The sequence below is a fragment of the Oratosquilla oratoria genome, chromosome 12 (genome assembly GCF_046742065.1).
Source record: "Oratosquilla oratoria isolate Oo_2021 chromosome 12, ASM4674206v1, whole genome shotgun sequence".
Lineage (NCBI taxonomy): Eukaryota > Metazoa > Arthropoda > Malacostraca > Stomatopoda > Squillidae > Oratosquilla > Oratosquilla oratoria.
Genome location: NC_134788.1, coordinates 52,389,281 through 52,407,155, shown reverse-complemented (window position 1 = coordinate 52,407,155; position 17,875 = coordinate 52,389,281). Strand labels below are relative to the sequence as shown.

The 17,875-nt window shown below is 41.1% G+C and overlaps 1 protein-coding gene across 1 annotated transcript in view; it reads right to left on the bottom strand.

Moving 5' to 3' along the window:
• Positions 1-17,875, bottom strand: part of LOC143030390 (uncharacterized) — a 42,278-nt gene that overhangs the window by 23,659 nt on the left and 744 nt on the right. The window contains exons 2-4 of the mRNA XM_076193539.1: positions 5,767-7,636; positions 3,536-3,724; positions 2,745-2,801 (exon numbers count right to left, since the gene is read on the bottom strand). Of these exons, the coding sequence (XP_076049654.1) occupies positions 2,745-2,801; positions 3,536-3,724; positions 5,767-7,151 (1,631 nt within the window). The 5' untranslated portion in view covers positions 7,152-7,636. The remainder of the gene's footprint in view (positions 1-2,744; positions 2,802-3,535; positions 3,725-5,766; positions 7,637-17,875) is intronic.

The following is a 17,875-nucleotide window of genomic DNA, read 5'->3' as shown; positions in this document are numbered from 1 at the left end:
AAAACCATTCATGAGTTTAAGAGCAAACTAGACATTGCGAGATACAAAGGCAGGACACCACGAGCGTAGCTCCCCTTCCCGCAAAATACAACTAGGAACACACACACACACACACGCCAACGCACACACACACACACACGCCAACTCACACTAACACACCTTGTGGCGCTGTGGTTAGAGTTCTCGCCTGCTACTACGGCGGTCTGTGTTCGACTCTCGCCCAGGGCTGAAATAATTTTAGTATCGCTGCGCTGCGGGGTGTTACTCCAACTCTCGTGGGTGGGGAGTTGGGTGTGCGTGTGAGGTCACAGTATCACCCATAGATCGTTCATACGAGCTCCGAGCTCTCATCCGGAGGTTAATAACTGCCATTCATGAGTCCAACACGTGATCCAAGACCATGGTGAATCACATACACACACATGTACATGCATTCATACATTCACACATGTACATATTGTTACGGAGGTGATGTTAGGTTATGCAAGTATGTATTTGTATAACATAGTTTGGTAAGCGGGATATATATATATATATATATATATATATATATATATATATATATATATATATATATATATATATATTATATATATATATATATATATATAAGTGCAACACTAGTATGAGATAATTCAGGACAATGAGAGTGGCATGTCACGTGCTCAACTGATGTAAAAGTATGGCCTGAATAAAACGACGGTTCATGATATTATCAAGGCCAAAATGAAGACGAAGTGTGACCGTCGGTCACCACTCGTTACCGCCCCTATGTGTCGTCTTTCTTTCGTGATTTTACTTTCGTTTAGCGCGTCTGTACTTGAAAAAGCTGTAACAAGTGAAACGTCGTACCAATAAAGGTTTCGATCTCACACGGTGTTGATTCTCACGTCTCTCTCCACTGTCTTTCATTAACGTTATTTGTTACTCCCCCTTTCATTCGGTAGGCCTCACACTTCCGATCATTCTATTTATTCAATTTCTGAGTTCACTTGGTAATTGTATTCTGCACTGTCAGGCTTCTACTTCTTGTTTCACTATATTTTCTGTAAAGGGGGAATTAAAAGGAGCTTCATTTTCTTTACTTTATCATGAATTCTTCTACAACGTGATCCTCTTAGGTACACAAGAGGATTCCCGTCGAGAGCACTCAAATTGGGTCCTGGGTTAATTTCTTTGGTCCAATGATAACTAATTTTAGATTTAAGAATCTCCCCTAAGGGCGTGATCTTACAATCGTGAACCAATTGAATTTCCTCCTCCTCCACCCTTTCTCCAATCAGATCCGCCGTTACAACTCCGCATGCAATACTGCTTACTCAAGCAATCTCAAATTCACAGCACATTGACTTAGTTTATACATTGTATACACCAGCAAAGCACAAATAAAATCGAGTCCTCAAGCTGATCCAATAAAATGTAAATCCTCACCAACCACCTATCTACCTCACCAGTCTACCCATATCTACGAGCCTCTTACACGAAGGAAATGGTTGGAGGGATGGAAAGTGGGAAGAAAAGGTGTACCGGAAGAGACAGTGTGGTGATGTTGTCTCAGCCGCCGGCAGCTCCCGAGACGTCTGCTATCCTGGCCGGTCCAATCCAGACTGATGACGTCACCAACGCGAGCGGAGGCTTATGCACTCGCCGAGGCTCACAGCTCGCTCGCGGACTCTACAGCCAAAGGGAAATCAGCCAATCGGAAGGCAATCCAATCGAACGGGACCCTTCTGCGAGCTGGGTTCAAAAGGACGGCCTCTTGCCAGAGCCGGCTTACCCATGTAACCAGGATCTTGCTTTCTTGTATGCGGATGACACTAATCACATTAACAGACACGAAACGCTGCAGGGAGCTTTACACCTAAAAAAAAAAAAAAAAAAAAAATAGAGGGGGCACACACGCGCGAGTAACAGTGGCGCATTAAGACCAGTACGTCGAAATGCAAATCTGCATACTTCCACTGCAAGAACACCAACAGAACAATCACGAACACCCCTCTTGAAATAAATTACACAAACGTCCCGGTGAAAGACCATGCCTGTGTGCTGGGTAACACACTGGATAGTGGCCTTACCTGGACCCCACATTTCCTCAGAGAGGGAGCGAGAGCTAAAGCTGTGTTGGGAAGGCTAAAGCCCTTAAAAACCGCAACACTGTCCACCTAACGTCGATTGTACTTAGCCCTAGTCAGACCGATTCTGGGCCAGTCCCCGGGATTGAGGCAGTTGACATGTCCCACTAACAACTACGACCATCAGAAGGTTAAGAGTTCAGAACTGCTGAGTCCCTACACTGAGATGCCAACATCCGTCCACTCAACCAACACAAAACTTACATAACACCAAGAAAGACTGCACACCAAACACAAACACCTGATACGACACATCACACCTAGACCACACCGTATAGACTACTTGTCAGCGCCACCTCTCCCCCGGGCGGTGTACACGAACAACCGTGTATAGCCTCGTGTATTTACAATGTATCCCTTCACCAGCTTTGACTGATTGTGACCAGACGTGCCGCGATGTGCTGGGTTCTGCCTAAGTACCACAGGCATGAGTCCGACTGTATCCAGTGGCAAGAGTAAGGAAAGGTAGCAGATTCTCAGTAGACGTGCAATGGCTGGCCGGGTTCAGTCCTCGCTGGTTATACTTTTACTTTTATTTATCTGTATACATGTTCATATGCATATTTGACATATATTCAATCTCAACCGATATATATATATACATACTATTACCTGTTCTCCTCTCGACGGCAAAATGACTCCGTTACTTCAGGAAGTCTGTTTTGCCGGCTGAAACCAGGATATGATATATCCAGTTGAATATACACCCGCATAGAGGAAACCTTCTATGCATAGCATACACACACGGGCATATTGCAAACAAAAACACGACTACATGCGCAATCTACGTAAGTTTTTTCTCCTGAAATTAGTTTCATTTCTTTCTCTACTACTACATATTCTCATTTCAGTTTAGCTACCACTAAAAGTCTTTCCAATTTTTCTGTCTGTCCTTACGACTATGCCTCCTACTCCTTTTCTTTGTTGGTTGAGGTTGAATATTCCAAAAGCAACCTCACAGTTACATATATTGATTTCAGCCTCCAACAAGTTTCCTGCCCATCTCTCCTGAGCCACGACATCACGAAGTAGATATCCCTAAGAACCGCCCGGTGCCAATAGCCCCCTTTCATACACAACTATCTTTTTATTTTCATACAGACATCTCTTCCCCGCCTACAACTACTGACCCCGTGCGAGCGGGTGGCTTTTTCTAGGTAGTGCATATCCAGTACAGCTTCAACCGCCGTCGCAGCAACAACTCACCTTCTCTCTCCTGGCCCCCCACCCCCAGGCTCGCCATATACTTCTTCCTGTACTCACCTTACTCTGTGATTGCTAGAGACTGAGAATACTGTGTAGTTGGGAGTTTGATTTCTTCTTGGTTGTCAGAACACTACAACAGCTTACCATGGATAACCTCAATGAAGCTGTTTATAAATTATACCCAGGAGAAAGTGTACCAGTCTGTGGCGTGCATATACAACATGCTGCACAGAGACTTGCTGGGCATCTTGGCCACACCAATATCAAGTGTAGTGATGGCTGGCTGTGGCGGTTTCGACGGCGCCACACCATAGTAAACAAAGCTATCACTGGGGGAGCTGCTTAGCACCAAGGCCAGTGCTGTGGATCCGTTTGTGGACAGGTTTCTTGGGTTCAGGGAAGTGGAACGCTACCAGAACTTTCAAATTAAAAAAGCAGATGAAACTGGGTTATAATGGAAGTCTCCGTCCAGGAACACCCAGGAGGCTTCCACTGAGATAAGCAGTACTCCTGGCAGGATACTTGTGAATGACAGGCTCTCAATCATGGCCTGTGCTAATGCTAACAAGTCCCACAGACTGAAGCCTGTTTTTGTTGGTAAGTGTTAAGCAAAGGGTACTTAAGGATTTAATGGGCAAATTATCTGTAATGTCTATTTTTTTTTCACTGATTTTGTATTCCAAGAGTCCTTTGTGTGACAACAATGACAGACCTGACAAAAATATTCAATATGTATGGCAGGAATGGGAGGAATGGAGGTAAATTATAGATTGAGAGAAGCAAGTAAATGTCATGGGGGATTAAAATGTGGCATGAGAAATAGGCAACTGAGAACGAATACATACAGGAGAATGTATGAAGGGGTGATTGTGTCGACAGCATTGTTTGGGGCAGAATCTTGGAATTTAAGAGGGGCAGAGAGGAAAAGAGTAAACATGTTTGAGATGGAATGTCTGAGAAGTATGGTAAGGGTTACAAGGTTGGATAGAATGAGAAACGAGGAGGTGGGGAGAGCAGGAGTGGAAAAGATGGCAGAAAGTGCTGATGAAAGGTTACTGGGATGGTTTGGACACATGGAAAGAGTGATGAAAGATTAGTAAAAGAGGTGTGGAAGGCAGAGGTGGAGTGAATGAATTTGAGGGGACGACCAAGGATGAGATGGATGGGAAGTGTAAAGGGGGCATTCATCAAGAGGTGGATGTCTGTTGAGGAAGGAAGGGAGAATGCAGGAGATAGGGATGAGTGGAGAATGACTGTGTATGGATGATACTGTTATGGAAGGAAGAGAGGGATGGGGGTAGGGGGGTGGTTATGTATGAATGATATTTTGATGATGCAGCCCGAAGGGATTTCTCCCCTTCTCTTTTCCTGCTTGAGGTAAATGGGGTGGGGGGGGGGGGCAAAAGTGAAGTGGCCTTGCTGTGGATGTACTGTGTCTTGCTGTATTGCAGGATGCAGGGATGATCCATCATCCATAAGGAGCTGAGATGGGAGGGGTGGAAAGGGTGGTGGTGAGGAGTGAACTGGGTGGGAATAGGTATGTGCCTCTGACTTAGCTACCTCCCTTATATGGAAGAAAAAGCTCTTGGCAGTTATTTATCTGATTAGTAATATGAAATGAAGTAAAAAAGATAACAGTAATGAGTGATTACCTTTAAACTTTCTTTGCAAATAACTATATACATAAAAAAGCCCATTAGTTCTAGCTTCATCCAGCTATTCACTAGCGGCTTGCATTTTGTTTTTGCATCAACCATTTGCTTCCTTTGAATTTGACATGTCTCTCTTTGTTACCCTTTGTTTGCCTTTCAATTAAAGTCAACTAGAAAGTCGGGATGGTCCTTTCCAACAGTTCCCTTTTCCCTTATCATAATTTTAAAATTCTAATCTTTGTTTTGGCTTTCTTTCAGTATTGTGATTATTTGAATTTATACCTATGCAAAGCTCTTGTAGTAGTCATTTTTTTGTATTTTCTTTGCTCATGCCGTTATTCTTAAATAGTAGGTCTCAGTAGGAAACTCTACTGATTTTTTTTTTACCATACAGAATTTGATACATAAAATAAATATTGTGTCAAGTATTCAGAGTTATCAGGCCATTAAGAGTAATTTGAGTGGGCTAAATTTATAACATGCTTCTTGATTTAATTCAATTGACTGTATAAGTACTGGTGATGAATACCAGCAAACACTGTACAAACTATCTTAGGCCCATTTGTGAATTTATTAAACTGTACACTTACATTTCAAAGGTCATTGACAGATTCTCAAAATCACATCTTTTTTTTTTAATTATTATAAAAGCACACCGTTAATCTAACTAGAACAATTCAATTTCATCTTGAAAGCCTTGTGTTTGCACATTTTTCCCCTTTGTGTGCTAGTTGTAAAACATGTGTGCACACATATATGTTACACATATATGTTACACAGGTGACACTAAAAAGGCTTCTCTCGTTGTGTGGGTCCTCATATGTTGTGTGAGATTACCTTTTTTTGAGAAAGCAGAATCACACAGGTCACACTGGAAAGGCTTCTCTCCTGTGTGGGTCCTCATATGTTGTGTGAGATTACCTTTTTTTGAGAAAGCAGAATCACACAGGTCACACTGGAAAGGCTTCTCTCCTGTGTGGGTCCTCATATGCCCTGTGAGAGAACCCTTTTGTGAGAAAGTAGAATCACATATGTTACACTGGAAAGGCTTTACTCCTGTATGGGTCCTTAAATGCCTTGTGAGAGAACTCTTATGTGAGAAAGCAAAATCGCACAGGTCACACTGGAAAGGCTTCTCTCCTGTGTGGGTCCTCATATGTTGTGTGAGATTACCCTTTTCTGAGAAAGAAGAATCACACAGGTCACATGGAAAAGGCTTCTGTCCTGTGTGGGTCCTCATATGTTTTGTGAGACCATCCTTTTGTGAGAAAGTAGAATTGCACAGGCCACACTGGAAAGGTTTGTCTCCTGTGTGGTTCCTAATATGCTGTGTGAGACAATACTTTCGTGAGAAAGCAGAATTGCAAAGGTCACACTGGAAAGGCTTCTCTCCTGTGTGGTTTCTAATATGCTGTGCGAGATAATCCTTTCGTAAGAAAGCAGAATCACAAAGGTCACACTGGAAAGCCTTCTCTCCTGTGTGGGTCCTCATATGTCTTGTAAGAGCACCCTTACTTGAAAAAGCAGAATCACACAGGTCACATTGGAAAGGCTTCTCTCCTGTGTGGGTCCTCATATGTATTGTGAGATGACCCTTTTCTGAGAAAGCAGAATCACACAGGTCACATTGGAAACGTTTCTCTCTTGTGTGGGTCCTCATATGCTGTGTGAGATTACCCTTTTGTGAGAAAGCAGAATCACAAACGTCACACTGGAAAGGCTTCTCTCCTGTATGGGTCCTCATATGCTGTGTGAGATGACCCTTTCGTGAGAAAACAGAATCACAAACGTCACACAGGAAAGACTTCTCTCCTGTGTGGGTCCACATATGCTTTGTAAGATTACCTTTTACTGAGAAAGCAGAATCACAAAAGTCACACTGGAAAGGCTTCTCTCCTGTGTGGGTCCTCATATGCCCTGTGAGAGAACCCTTTTGTGAAAAAGTAGAATCACATATGTCACACTGGAAAGATTTCTCTCCTGTGTGGGTCCTCATATGTTTTGTGAGATAACCCTTTTCTGAGAAAACAGAACCGCACAGGTCACATTGGAGAGGTTTCTCTCGTGTGTGGGTCCTCGTATGCTGTGTGAGAGAACCCTTTTGTGAGAAAGCAGAATCACAAATGTCACACTGGAAAGGCTTCTCTCCTGTGTGGGTCATTATATGGTTTGCGAGATTACCCTTTCATGTGAAAGCAGAATTACACAGACCTCAATGGAATGGCCTATCTCCTGTGTGGGTTATCATATGAAATTTGAGGTGCTTCTTTCATGAAAAACCTGCATTGCACAGGCCACATCAGAAAGGCTTCTCTCCTGTGTGGGTCTGCATATGCTTTCTGAGAGCAAGCTTTTATGAGAAAGCAGAATATTACAGGTCACATTGGAAATGCTTCTCACCTGTGTGGGTCACCACATGATCTCTGAGGTGACTTTAAAGCCATTTGAGATCATCCTTTTGTGAGAAAGAAGAGCCATACAGGACACACTGGAAAGGCTTCTCTGTAGTGTGGGTCATCACACAATATCTAAGATGACTTGTGATATAGCTGTGATGCACATGTCACACCAGATCCTTGTCATCATATGACACATAGGGAATCTATAGATAGCTCTTCCAAAGAAATGGTGATTGATATTCTGGTCCTGGAAAAAAATGTAACTGTATGATTGACATCTAACTCTTTGCAAATCTGTAATACATAGGAAATAGGATAGTGGATGTTTTGTACACAAACTATTTCATACTCAAGTCACTTTGTACCTTAACAGACCCCTTGTACTTGCCATCACCTAACATAAAATATGTAGAAACACTAAAAGATTATTACATTCTACTTATTAGAAATGTGCTGATAATCATCCAAAATCTACTTGCTTATCCATGCAACCGTGACCAGAATGACTCAAATTTTGCTCCATCTTTTTCCTCATGTCACAAGATTTGGAAGTTGGGGATGACCCGGCTGGCCACAGTATAACATTCCATGTTTGGGCTCACAAGACCTGAATCTAAACATGATCTATTCAAGGAAGTTTTTCTTTCTGTTCATCTCATTTTACCAAAATGTAAAGAAAATTGATCTATGAAATTGTAGAGATACTATCCTTTCTTTTTTTCTTTTTGTCACATTTAGTATAATACCTGTTTGTCTACTAGAAACAAACCATCAGATATACAATGTCAACGATCATGATGTACTCAGGCAGGAACTGCTATCAAAGGTGCAGTCCCATTAAATGTGGAAGTAACAAGAAGACAATGTATAACGTGAGAACTAGTGCTTTAATATTTTCACCCTAAAGATCATTTAAATACAGAGGCATTATATACACAAACTCAGTCATCTCCCAGGATGCCTGTGACATCTCCTTTACTGATTGTGACTGACACTTGTGTGATAATAATGGGAAAAAGAAAAAAAAAATCTGCATCCTTTGTTCAATATTAGTATTATCTCAGTTTAGAAGGTGTCTCTCGCTATTAACATTAATCAGCATAAAGTTGGATGTTCTGAGAGTTTTGGTCTTATTCAAGCCTTTCCTACATCACTGCTTCTCAAATGGTCACTTCCCATATGAACACTTTATACATACATATACCAAGGGCTTTTTCCCCTTTATGAGGGAGGTAGCCAAAGTTAAAGACATAAATCCACTCTCAACCATTTCATTCCCACATACTCTATCCCCATTTACCACCCCTCCTTCCATCTTTTTTGGCTCCTCCTAGATGATGGGTCATCCCTGCATCTCGCCCAATGCCCTGGGTCAGAAGCAATGCAGCAAGACACAGCACATCCACAGCAAGGCAGCTTCATTTAATCAGCAACCCCCCTCTCCATCCCCTCATGCAAAAAAAAAAAAAGAGAAGATAGGGAAGAATCCTTTCCAGTTGCATCAACATATCATTCACACATACTCTCTAACCCCCCATTCCCCATCCACTTCTTTCCATGCATCACAGCATCATCCATACAAAACCATTCTCCACTCACCCCTATCTTCTGCCGTCTCCCTTCTTTCCTCACTCATCCTTTCCATGTGTCCAAACCATACCAATAGTCTCACCAACCCTATCTCTCAATCCTTTTCCAGCCCTGTTCTTCTCCTTACCTTCTCATTTCTCACACTATCCAGGCTAGTAATAGTACAGATGAATGTACTATTGTCAGCACCTGTATCTGGTGCACTGGTTGGACAGTGGCTTGTGTTGGGGGCTTAATCTGTCAACCGTGTGTTTATTTACATTGTACTGAGACAATATGAATGGGTTGGAACATCCACCATCATAATGACCAGTTTACTATTTTCAGAATTTCCACTACATGAAGTTGATATGATGTGTGTATACAGATGATATTGGTATGACCAAATAGATAATTAATCAGTGACCAATACTAACAGCAGTCAAGTGGCGATTGGTGACACATATCTCACTCTGTTTACAGTGCCCCAGCCCTGTGCTGCTTCCATGACAGCATGTGGCAGAGTCCCCATTGTTTTACAACAGTTTTTACTTTATCTTTTCTTATGGGTGCAAATTGGGAGCTGTGGCTATAAACAGTGTCATCAGTGTGTTTCCGCAAGTTTGGGGTAGCTTACATGTCAATCTCCTTCTCTGTAGTGCGGATGCCATTGAGAAAAAATGCATTTAGCAATTGATAGGATCTCTCAGTGGACTACAATTTGAGTATTTCATTTCCCAGCCTCAAAGGCTGTGGCCATACACTTTTTCTGACTCTGAGGAGGTGTTCACCCTGATCCAGACCTATATCTCTACAAAAGAAGAATCTCTTGTGTGGAGGAAACTTTCTCCCTGGGACTAATATTTGACAGCTGCCTGATTTGGGTATCTCACCTTTGTTACATTAAGGCTACTTGTATGAGGGCACTGTCACTCCTTAGAGTTTTGGTACATATTTCTTGGGCGCTGACAGGCAGATAGACCCTCCTCCTATTGCACTGCTGAACAATTATTCCAACTGGGAGTGTGGTTGTGAAATTCATTGATCTGCTACTGAGAATTGGTTTCATATGTTGAACTTTGTGCACCATGTTGGTGTTTGCATTGGTGTGACTGGCTCATCCCTTATACCTAGCTTATTGGTGGATTCAGGTGTCCTTTCATTGGACGTCGCCAGTCCTTATTGTTGAGATGCTCGTATTGAGTTCAGCATCTTCCTGAGTCAGTTTCTCAAGACTCATGCCCACAGCTATATGTATCTTACCCAACTTTCCTTAAACCTATGGCTTCAGGGTTACATCTGTTATGATGACATTAAATGTACCTTCCATTACTGTATCTCCTTATCAATTTTCTAGAGTTGGTTGCTGCTGGTAATTCCCTAATGTTTCTGTCTGCTGCCCTGATATATTAAAAAATTGATAACAGATTATGAGTACTCTAAACTATTCCTTGAACACTGTTCCATACATTCCAACTCCATCCTAGTATTTATAGATGGTTCAAAGTCTGAGGCCGGAGTCAGATACAGTGCTATATTCCCTTCATTCTGTCAAGGCAGTAGCCTCCCCTGTTTTTATGATAGAGCTATCTGCCATTATGCTAGCTTTAAGCATTATATTTACTCTTCCAGTTTAATTTCTTATCATTTTTACCAACTTGTAGTGTTCTCTCTACTGTGGAACAATTTACTCCTTCCCTTCGTCCCCTTGTTTTATCAGTTTTTGAGTGGCTCTACCTACTGCAGCATAGAGGCTAAGTCTACCATGTTGAGTTTTGCTGAATCCCAGTACATGTGGGAATCGCGGGCAAAAAGAAGGCCAACAGGCTGGCTAACAAGGCATCAACTTAGATTGCCCTTTCCAACCTGTTTCCATTTCATGACATGTACTACACTATATGGTTGACACTTCTTAGCAGGTGGAAGGGTTTGATAGCCACCACTTAGATGGGGGGAGACAACTCCTCTTGCTTTCTGTCCATGGACACATAAACCTGTGCAAAAGACAAAAGACAGAAGGGACAGAGCTTGGAAAAGGTGGAGAAAAGATAAAAAACCTGGAAAATGGCAAGTGTATATAAACTATAGAAATGACTACGTTAAAGTGGGAAGAGAGGAAAAAAGGAACCATGAAAAGGATATTATAGATAAATGCAAAGAGCAACCCAAACTATTCTATCGATACGTGAATGTAAACTTAAAAACAAGCAAGAAATGGTGAAACTATGCCGAGGGAATATAGAATACACAGAAGATTTAGAAATGGCCAAAATCATGAATAATCACTTTAAATCTGTCTTCACTAGAGAGAAAACACAATATTGGAACGAGGATAATGAAAGCGATCTCCTCCTATGAGCAACATAACAATAGCACAAAAAGAAATATTAGAACACCTATCAAACCTTGACATCAGGAAATTACATGGTCCAAATGGAATTGCAAATTGGATTCTAAAAGAATACAAAGAAGAACTAACGGACAAAATACATAACATAATAAATTGCTCACTCAAAGAAGGAAAAATCCCAAAAGACTGGAAAAATGCTAACATTGTATCAATATATAAAGGAGGGAACAAGGAAAAACCAACTAACTACAGGCCAGTCTCACTAACAAGCACTACAGCCAAAATTTGTGAGAAAATCATCAAGAATAGATGGGTAAAACACCTGGAAGACAGCAACATAATAAATCCAAGACAATTTGGGTTCAGACAAGGAAGATCAAGTACCACAAACTTATTATGTTTTTATTCAAGATTAATAGACATAGTGCAAGAAAGGAATGGATGGGCTGATTTGCCTTCCTGGACTTACAAACAGCTTTTGACAAATTACCACACAAAATGATTAAAAAAACTCAAACATATAGGAGGGATACAAGGGAACCTACTAAAATGGATGGAGGACTTCCTGATTGGTAGAAAGATGAGAGTAGTGCTCAGAGAAAAATATTTAGATTGGAAAGAGGTGATCAGTGGAGTACTGCAAGGATCTGTACTAGCTCCAATAATGTTTGCTATTTATGTGAATGACATGGATGATGATGTGAAATGTTACATGAGCTTCTTCGCAGACGATGCCAAACTGTTAAAGTAAAAACTGAAGAGGATTGCGAATCACTGCAGGAAGACCTGAATAAAGTATGGAAATGGAGTAAGAAATGGGAAGTGGACTTCAATATCAACAAGTGTAGCATAATGGAGTTTGGAAAAAGCAAAAACAGAATAGCAGGACAATATAAAATTGGAACCAAGGAGGTAAAGGAGAGATCCGAAAAATATTTGGGTGTAATTATCTCAAACGACTTGTCCTATGACAAACAGATAAAAACAAAATTGTTGGAGAATCCTACAACATATTTGGATGAAGAAATTATTAAAAAAATATTGGTCACACTGATAAGGCCTAGACTAGAATATGCGGCGACATTGTGGTCACCCAGTACCCAAAAGATTATAAAGAAAATAGAAAGAATCCAGAGAGCAGCAACAAAAAGGGCACCTGCACTTGCAAATTTGTCATATGAGGAGAGATTGGCTAAACTAGATTTACCGACTCTGGAGCAAAGAAGAGAGAGAGAGGTGACCTACTGACCATCTACAGAATCATGAAGGGCACAGAAATACTTGATAGAGAGGACTTGTTAAATTGGGACAGGAGAAGCACAAGAGGACATGTAAAGAAAATAAAAAAACATAGCTACAGAAGAGATCTGAAGAAAAACAGTTTTCCACATAGAGTGGTGACAGTTGGAACAAACTGGACAAGGAAATAGTGTGTGCAAAAACCATTCATGAGTTTAAAAGTAAACTAGACACTGCGAAATACAAAGGCGGGACACCACAAGCGTAGCTCCCCTTCCCACAAAATACAATTAGGTAAGTGACCACTCAGAGACTGCAATGACTCGTCTTCAGATGGGCCACACACACCTCACACATAGTTACCTCGTGTCTCAGGAAACACAACCATTCTGTGGTGACTGTTCAGTCCCCTTAACAGTACAATGCTTTCTAGGAGAATGTCCCAGACTGGTGGACCTGTGAGAGCACCTCTTCCATTGTCACAGCGAGGATGAAATATTTTGCATCTCATAGATACTAGGAAAGGAAGCCTCTTCCCTAGGACATGAGGTACTCATGTTCACAGAGAATGTTGGGCTTTTAAAGAAATTATATCTTCACTTCGAAGTGTTCTATTATGGTTATCTTACAAACTCACCCCATTTCCTCTATGTATGCTCACATTTTACATACATATACCAAAGGCTTTTTTCACCCTTACATAGGAGGTAGCCAGAAAGAAAAAGACATAGAAACCACTCCCATCCATTCCATCCCCTACATACTCCACTCCCCTCCACTCTCCTCCCTCCCTCACATCATAGCACCTCCTGGATGACGGGTCATCCCTGCATCCCGTCCACTGCCCTGGGTCAGAAGCAGTGTCGCAAGACACAGCACATCCACAGCAAGGCCGCTTCATTAATTTGGTGACCCTCCCCCTCTCCATCCCCTCATGCAGAAAAGGAGAAGACGGGAAGAAATCCCTTTCAGGCTTCGTCAATTTATTTCTCATACATACTCCTCACCCCCACCCCCTCATGCATCATAGCATCATCCATACACAACCCTTCTCCATTCACCCCTATCTTCTGTCCTCTCCCATCCTTCCTCAACAGACATTCCTCTCTTTTGTAATGCCCCTTTTACCCCATCCATCCATCTCATCCTAGGGTGCCCCCTCATATTCACTCCTTCCACATCTCTTTTACTAATCTTTCTTCACTCATTCCTTCCATGTGTCCAAACCATCCTAATACTCTTTCATCAACCCTATCTCCCAACTCCCTTTCCACCCCTGTTCTCCTCCTCACCTCCTCACTTCTCACTCTATCTAGCCTAGTGACCCCTATCATACTTCTCAGACATTTCATCTCAAACACATTCAAACTCCTTCTCTCTTCTTCTCTTATGTTCCATGTTTCTGCCCCATACAGTGCTGTTGGCACAATCACTCCTTCAGACAAGGGAGATCATGTACAAATTTGATCTGCTTCTACTCAAAATTAATAGACATAATACAAGAAAAATATGGGTGGGCAGACTGTGCCTTTCTCGACCTACAAAAGGCATTCGACATGGTACCACATAAAAACTTATAAAGAAGATAGAGTCAAAAGGTGGCATCAGAGGAATTTTTTTTTGGAATGGATGAAGACTTCCTGATTGGGAGGAAAATGAGAGTTGTCATTAGAGAAAAATTCTCAAACTGGGAAGAAGTGAAAAGCGGTGTCCAACAGGGATCAGTACTGGCCCCGATCATGTTTGCCATATACATTAATGACATGGATGAAGGTGTAGAGGGTTGTATGAATTTCTTTGCAGATGATGCAAAGATACTAAAGAAGGTAAACACAGAGGAAGACTGCAGCTCATTGCAACAAGATTTGAACAAGATCTGGAATTGGACCCAAAAGTGGGAAGTAAAATTCAATATAAAGAAATGTAGTATAATGGAGTTTGGAAAGAGTAAAAACAGAATATCAAAATTTTTATTACAAAAGTGGTGAAGAAAAGGTGAAAAAAGTAAACTCAGAGAAAGATTATGGAGTGATGATTGGCATCAAGGACATGACACCAGATAGGCATATTAACAAAATATTTGGAGAAACCTACAATTTATTGAGATCAATCAAGGTGGTGTTTGCCTATTTGGATGAAGAAATGATAAAGAAAATCCTAACTACACTAATAAGACCAAAACTCGAGTATGCAACAGCACTCTGGACACCCAGTACCAAAAAGAATATTAAAAAACTAGAAAGGTTACAAAGAGCAGCAACCAAACTAGCACCAACTCTTTCCGAACTAACATATGAGCAAAGACTGTCCAAATTAGAACTACCAACTTTGGAACAGAGAAGAGAAAGAGGTGACCTGCTGACTATCTACAGAATAATGAAAGGAATGGAAATTTTAGATAGGGGTGACTTATTAATATGGGACAACGGTAAATTGAGAGGACACAAAAAGAAACTAAAGAAAAATAGTTACAAAAGAAATTTAAAAAGGAGTGATAGATACATGGAATAAATTAGACAATGAAACAGTGTGTGCAAACACTATACAGGATTTTAAGAAAAAACTTGATGCTGCGAGATACAAAGACGGGTCACCACGAGTATAGCTCCCTTCCCGTATAATGCAACTAGGTAAATATAACCTCCTCTTAGCATCCATTCCCAGATGTCTATTCCTCATTACACTTTTTAATCCAAAAAGACATTTACTCGCTTCTCTCAATCTACATTCTACCTCCACCTCTAATCCTCCCTTTCCTGATACATTTGCACCCAAGTATCTAAAACTATCCACTTCCTCCAGTCTCTCTCCCTTAATACTCACTTCCAGTCTGCTGCCACTCTCTCCCCTTGTATATCTCATCACCTTACTTTTGCCCACATTTATCTTTAGCTTCCTTCTTTCACACACCTTCTCAAACTCTGTCACTAACTTCCTCAATCCCTCTGATCCTGCTACAAGCACAGTGTCATCAGCAAACAATAACTAGCTTACTTCCCACTTTTCTCCATTCTCTTTAGCCATCTCCAACCCCTGATCCACTACCCTTGCATTCACCTCTCGCACCACCCAATCCATGTATAGACTGAAAATCCAGGGCAACATAACACATTCCTGACAAAGTCCCACCTTTACCTTAAACCATTCATTCTCCATTGCTAATCCTAACACAAGCTCTACTACTCTCGTAAAAACTCTTGCCTGCTCTTAACAGCTTTCCTCCTATCCCATCTCCTCCTATCTCACAAACATACTGCCTATCACTTCCCTTTTACTCTCATCTGTACCACATTTATGCACATTAAAAGACCCAAACCTTAGGGTACTGGTTTGGAAACTCCTAGACCCTCTTATGCCTTTACTTTTTTTTTTTCTTTTTAGTTATGTCCCCTGTGGGGCTACAGGTAGCAGGATTCCTAGTCCTAACCCCCATCCCGTTTCTTGTCACCTTTTATGACTCAAGTGGGAAGACTTGGTGGCAGCATTCTATCCCCCACCACAGGGTAGGCAAGAAAAGGAAATGAATATTCAGAGAAATTGTACGGGACAGTAACAAGGGGATGGGGGTCAGCATAACAGAGGGACAGTCATAGTATAATAAAAGTGTCATCATTTCTCTATGAACAGAGTCTTCCTCTATCACAAACAAAAATGATGTGTGGCTCTGGTCCATAGGGGCCACCCCATATAGACACTAAAGTATCAACTGCATGCTACTTTGCCACAATAACATGCAGCCAATACCCCACATTGGGGTACATACTTTTGAATTATCTTTACTAAACCAGAATCCAATTTGTAACCTAAATGTTTTGGCTTACCATCTTTGCCACCTTTAAAATTTTGTAGTGGTACTACATGACCATGATGTTGTAGTACCAAAAACAACAAATAAATCAGTCAATCAAATTTCCAATTCAACCTTCTGATCTATTCACAAAAGCACCATTCACAGAGAACCAAAGATCATTCTATCAAGATTTTTCACACAAGGACTGAGTCTGAGGCATGCAGACCATTTTCTCTTCTTGAATTTTCATCATCCCTTCGCCAGGATGTGGTGGAGACACCAACGTTGACATCTTCAGAGTATCAGTTATTTCAAGCATGGCAAGATCAACTTTTCTGACTCTAATACTTATGATTTCATAAATATTGCACTTATCACAACTAAGATCCTAGGGCTCTGTGCCATCCAAAGGGGTGGCAAGGGCTTCTTCTGACAGTTTGGACCCCTAATCTCTCTCCAGATCACACGGATGACATGCACTCACTAACATTTCAAACTACAGCTATTCACACACCTTGCCCAACATCTAGAAGCATGGGAAAATCATTACAATCCCAGAACCCAACTAAAACCCAACAGGTCCATTATCACACTTCCCAATCACACTTCTCTGCACCCCCTCTAAAGTTATAAAATGCCTCAACTACAACTTATCATACCACATATATCCCTTACCAAATCATAATTATAGTTTTACACCACTACACTCTACAAACACTCTTGTGATGGATCTTACATAGAGTTTCCAATGGCATCAATTCAGATAAGCCCCACACAGAACACTTATAAAACTAGATGCCATCCCTGACACAATCTCACAAACAAAATATATAACACAGACATGCACAACAATACCAAAGATGGCTGGTCAATCATTTGGTATAGCTCCCCTTCCCATAAGATACAACTAGGTAAATATTCTCTATGCATTTTCATGCTTGTAAATTTAGTTTTGTGTTTAAATATTGTTTAGAATGTGCTTACAAAAGTGTGGGAAGGATATTTTAAGTTTAGACTATAAAAACTAGTATTTTGGGGCATTCTTTCTATATTGCAGATTTTCACTATCACAGCCAGCCTTAGATTGCGAACTCCACGATTAACATAGGATGACTGCAAACAATAGAATATACTTGGTTTAACAAAACTATGTTCACTAATTCGACCTTCCCAGGATAATCCCCTTGTTATTTTAAACTTCGGTTTCATGTGGATTCTACTAAATAGGGACTTGTTAAATCGGGCTTCTATTGTAGTACAATTTGAAAGACTTTATGAATTCTGGATGAATCAGGAGACTAAATATAATTCGGAAGAAAGTCTTATACTCGTTGACATAGCTAGTCAAGGTCAGTTGAGGGAGGACACACAGGACACAAATCACAAGCCTGACCTATCCTACCCGGAGGTGATCTGGACATGTAGGTCATATGACCTGCATCCAGTATCTATGTAAGACTATGTAAGGGAAGGTATAACTGCTCATAGTACAATGCAATGAATTGTAATTAATACAATGTGGACTTGAGGAGTGAATA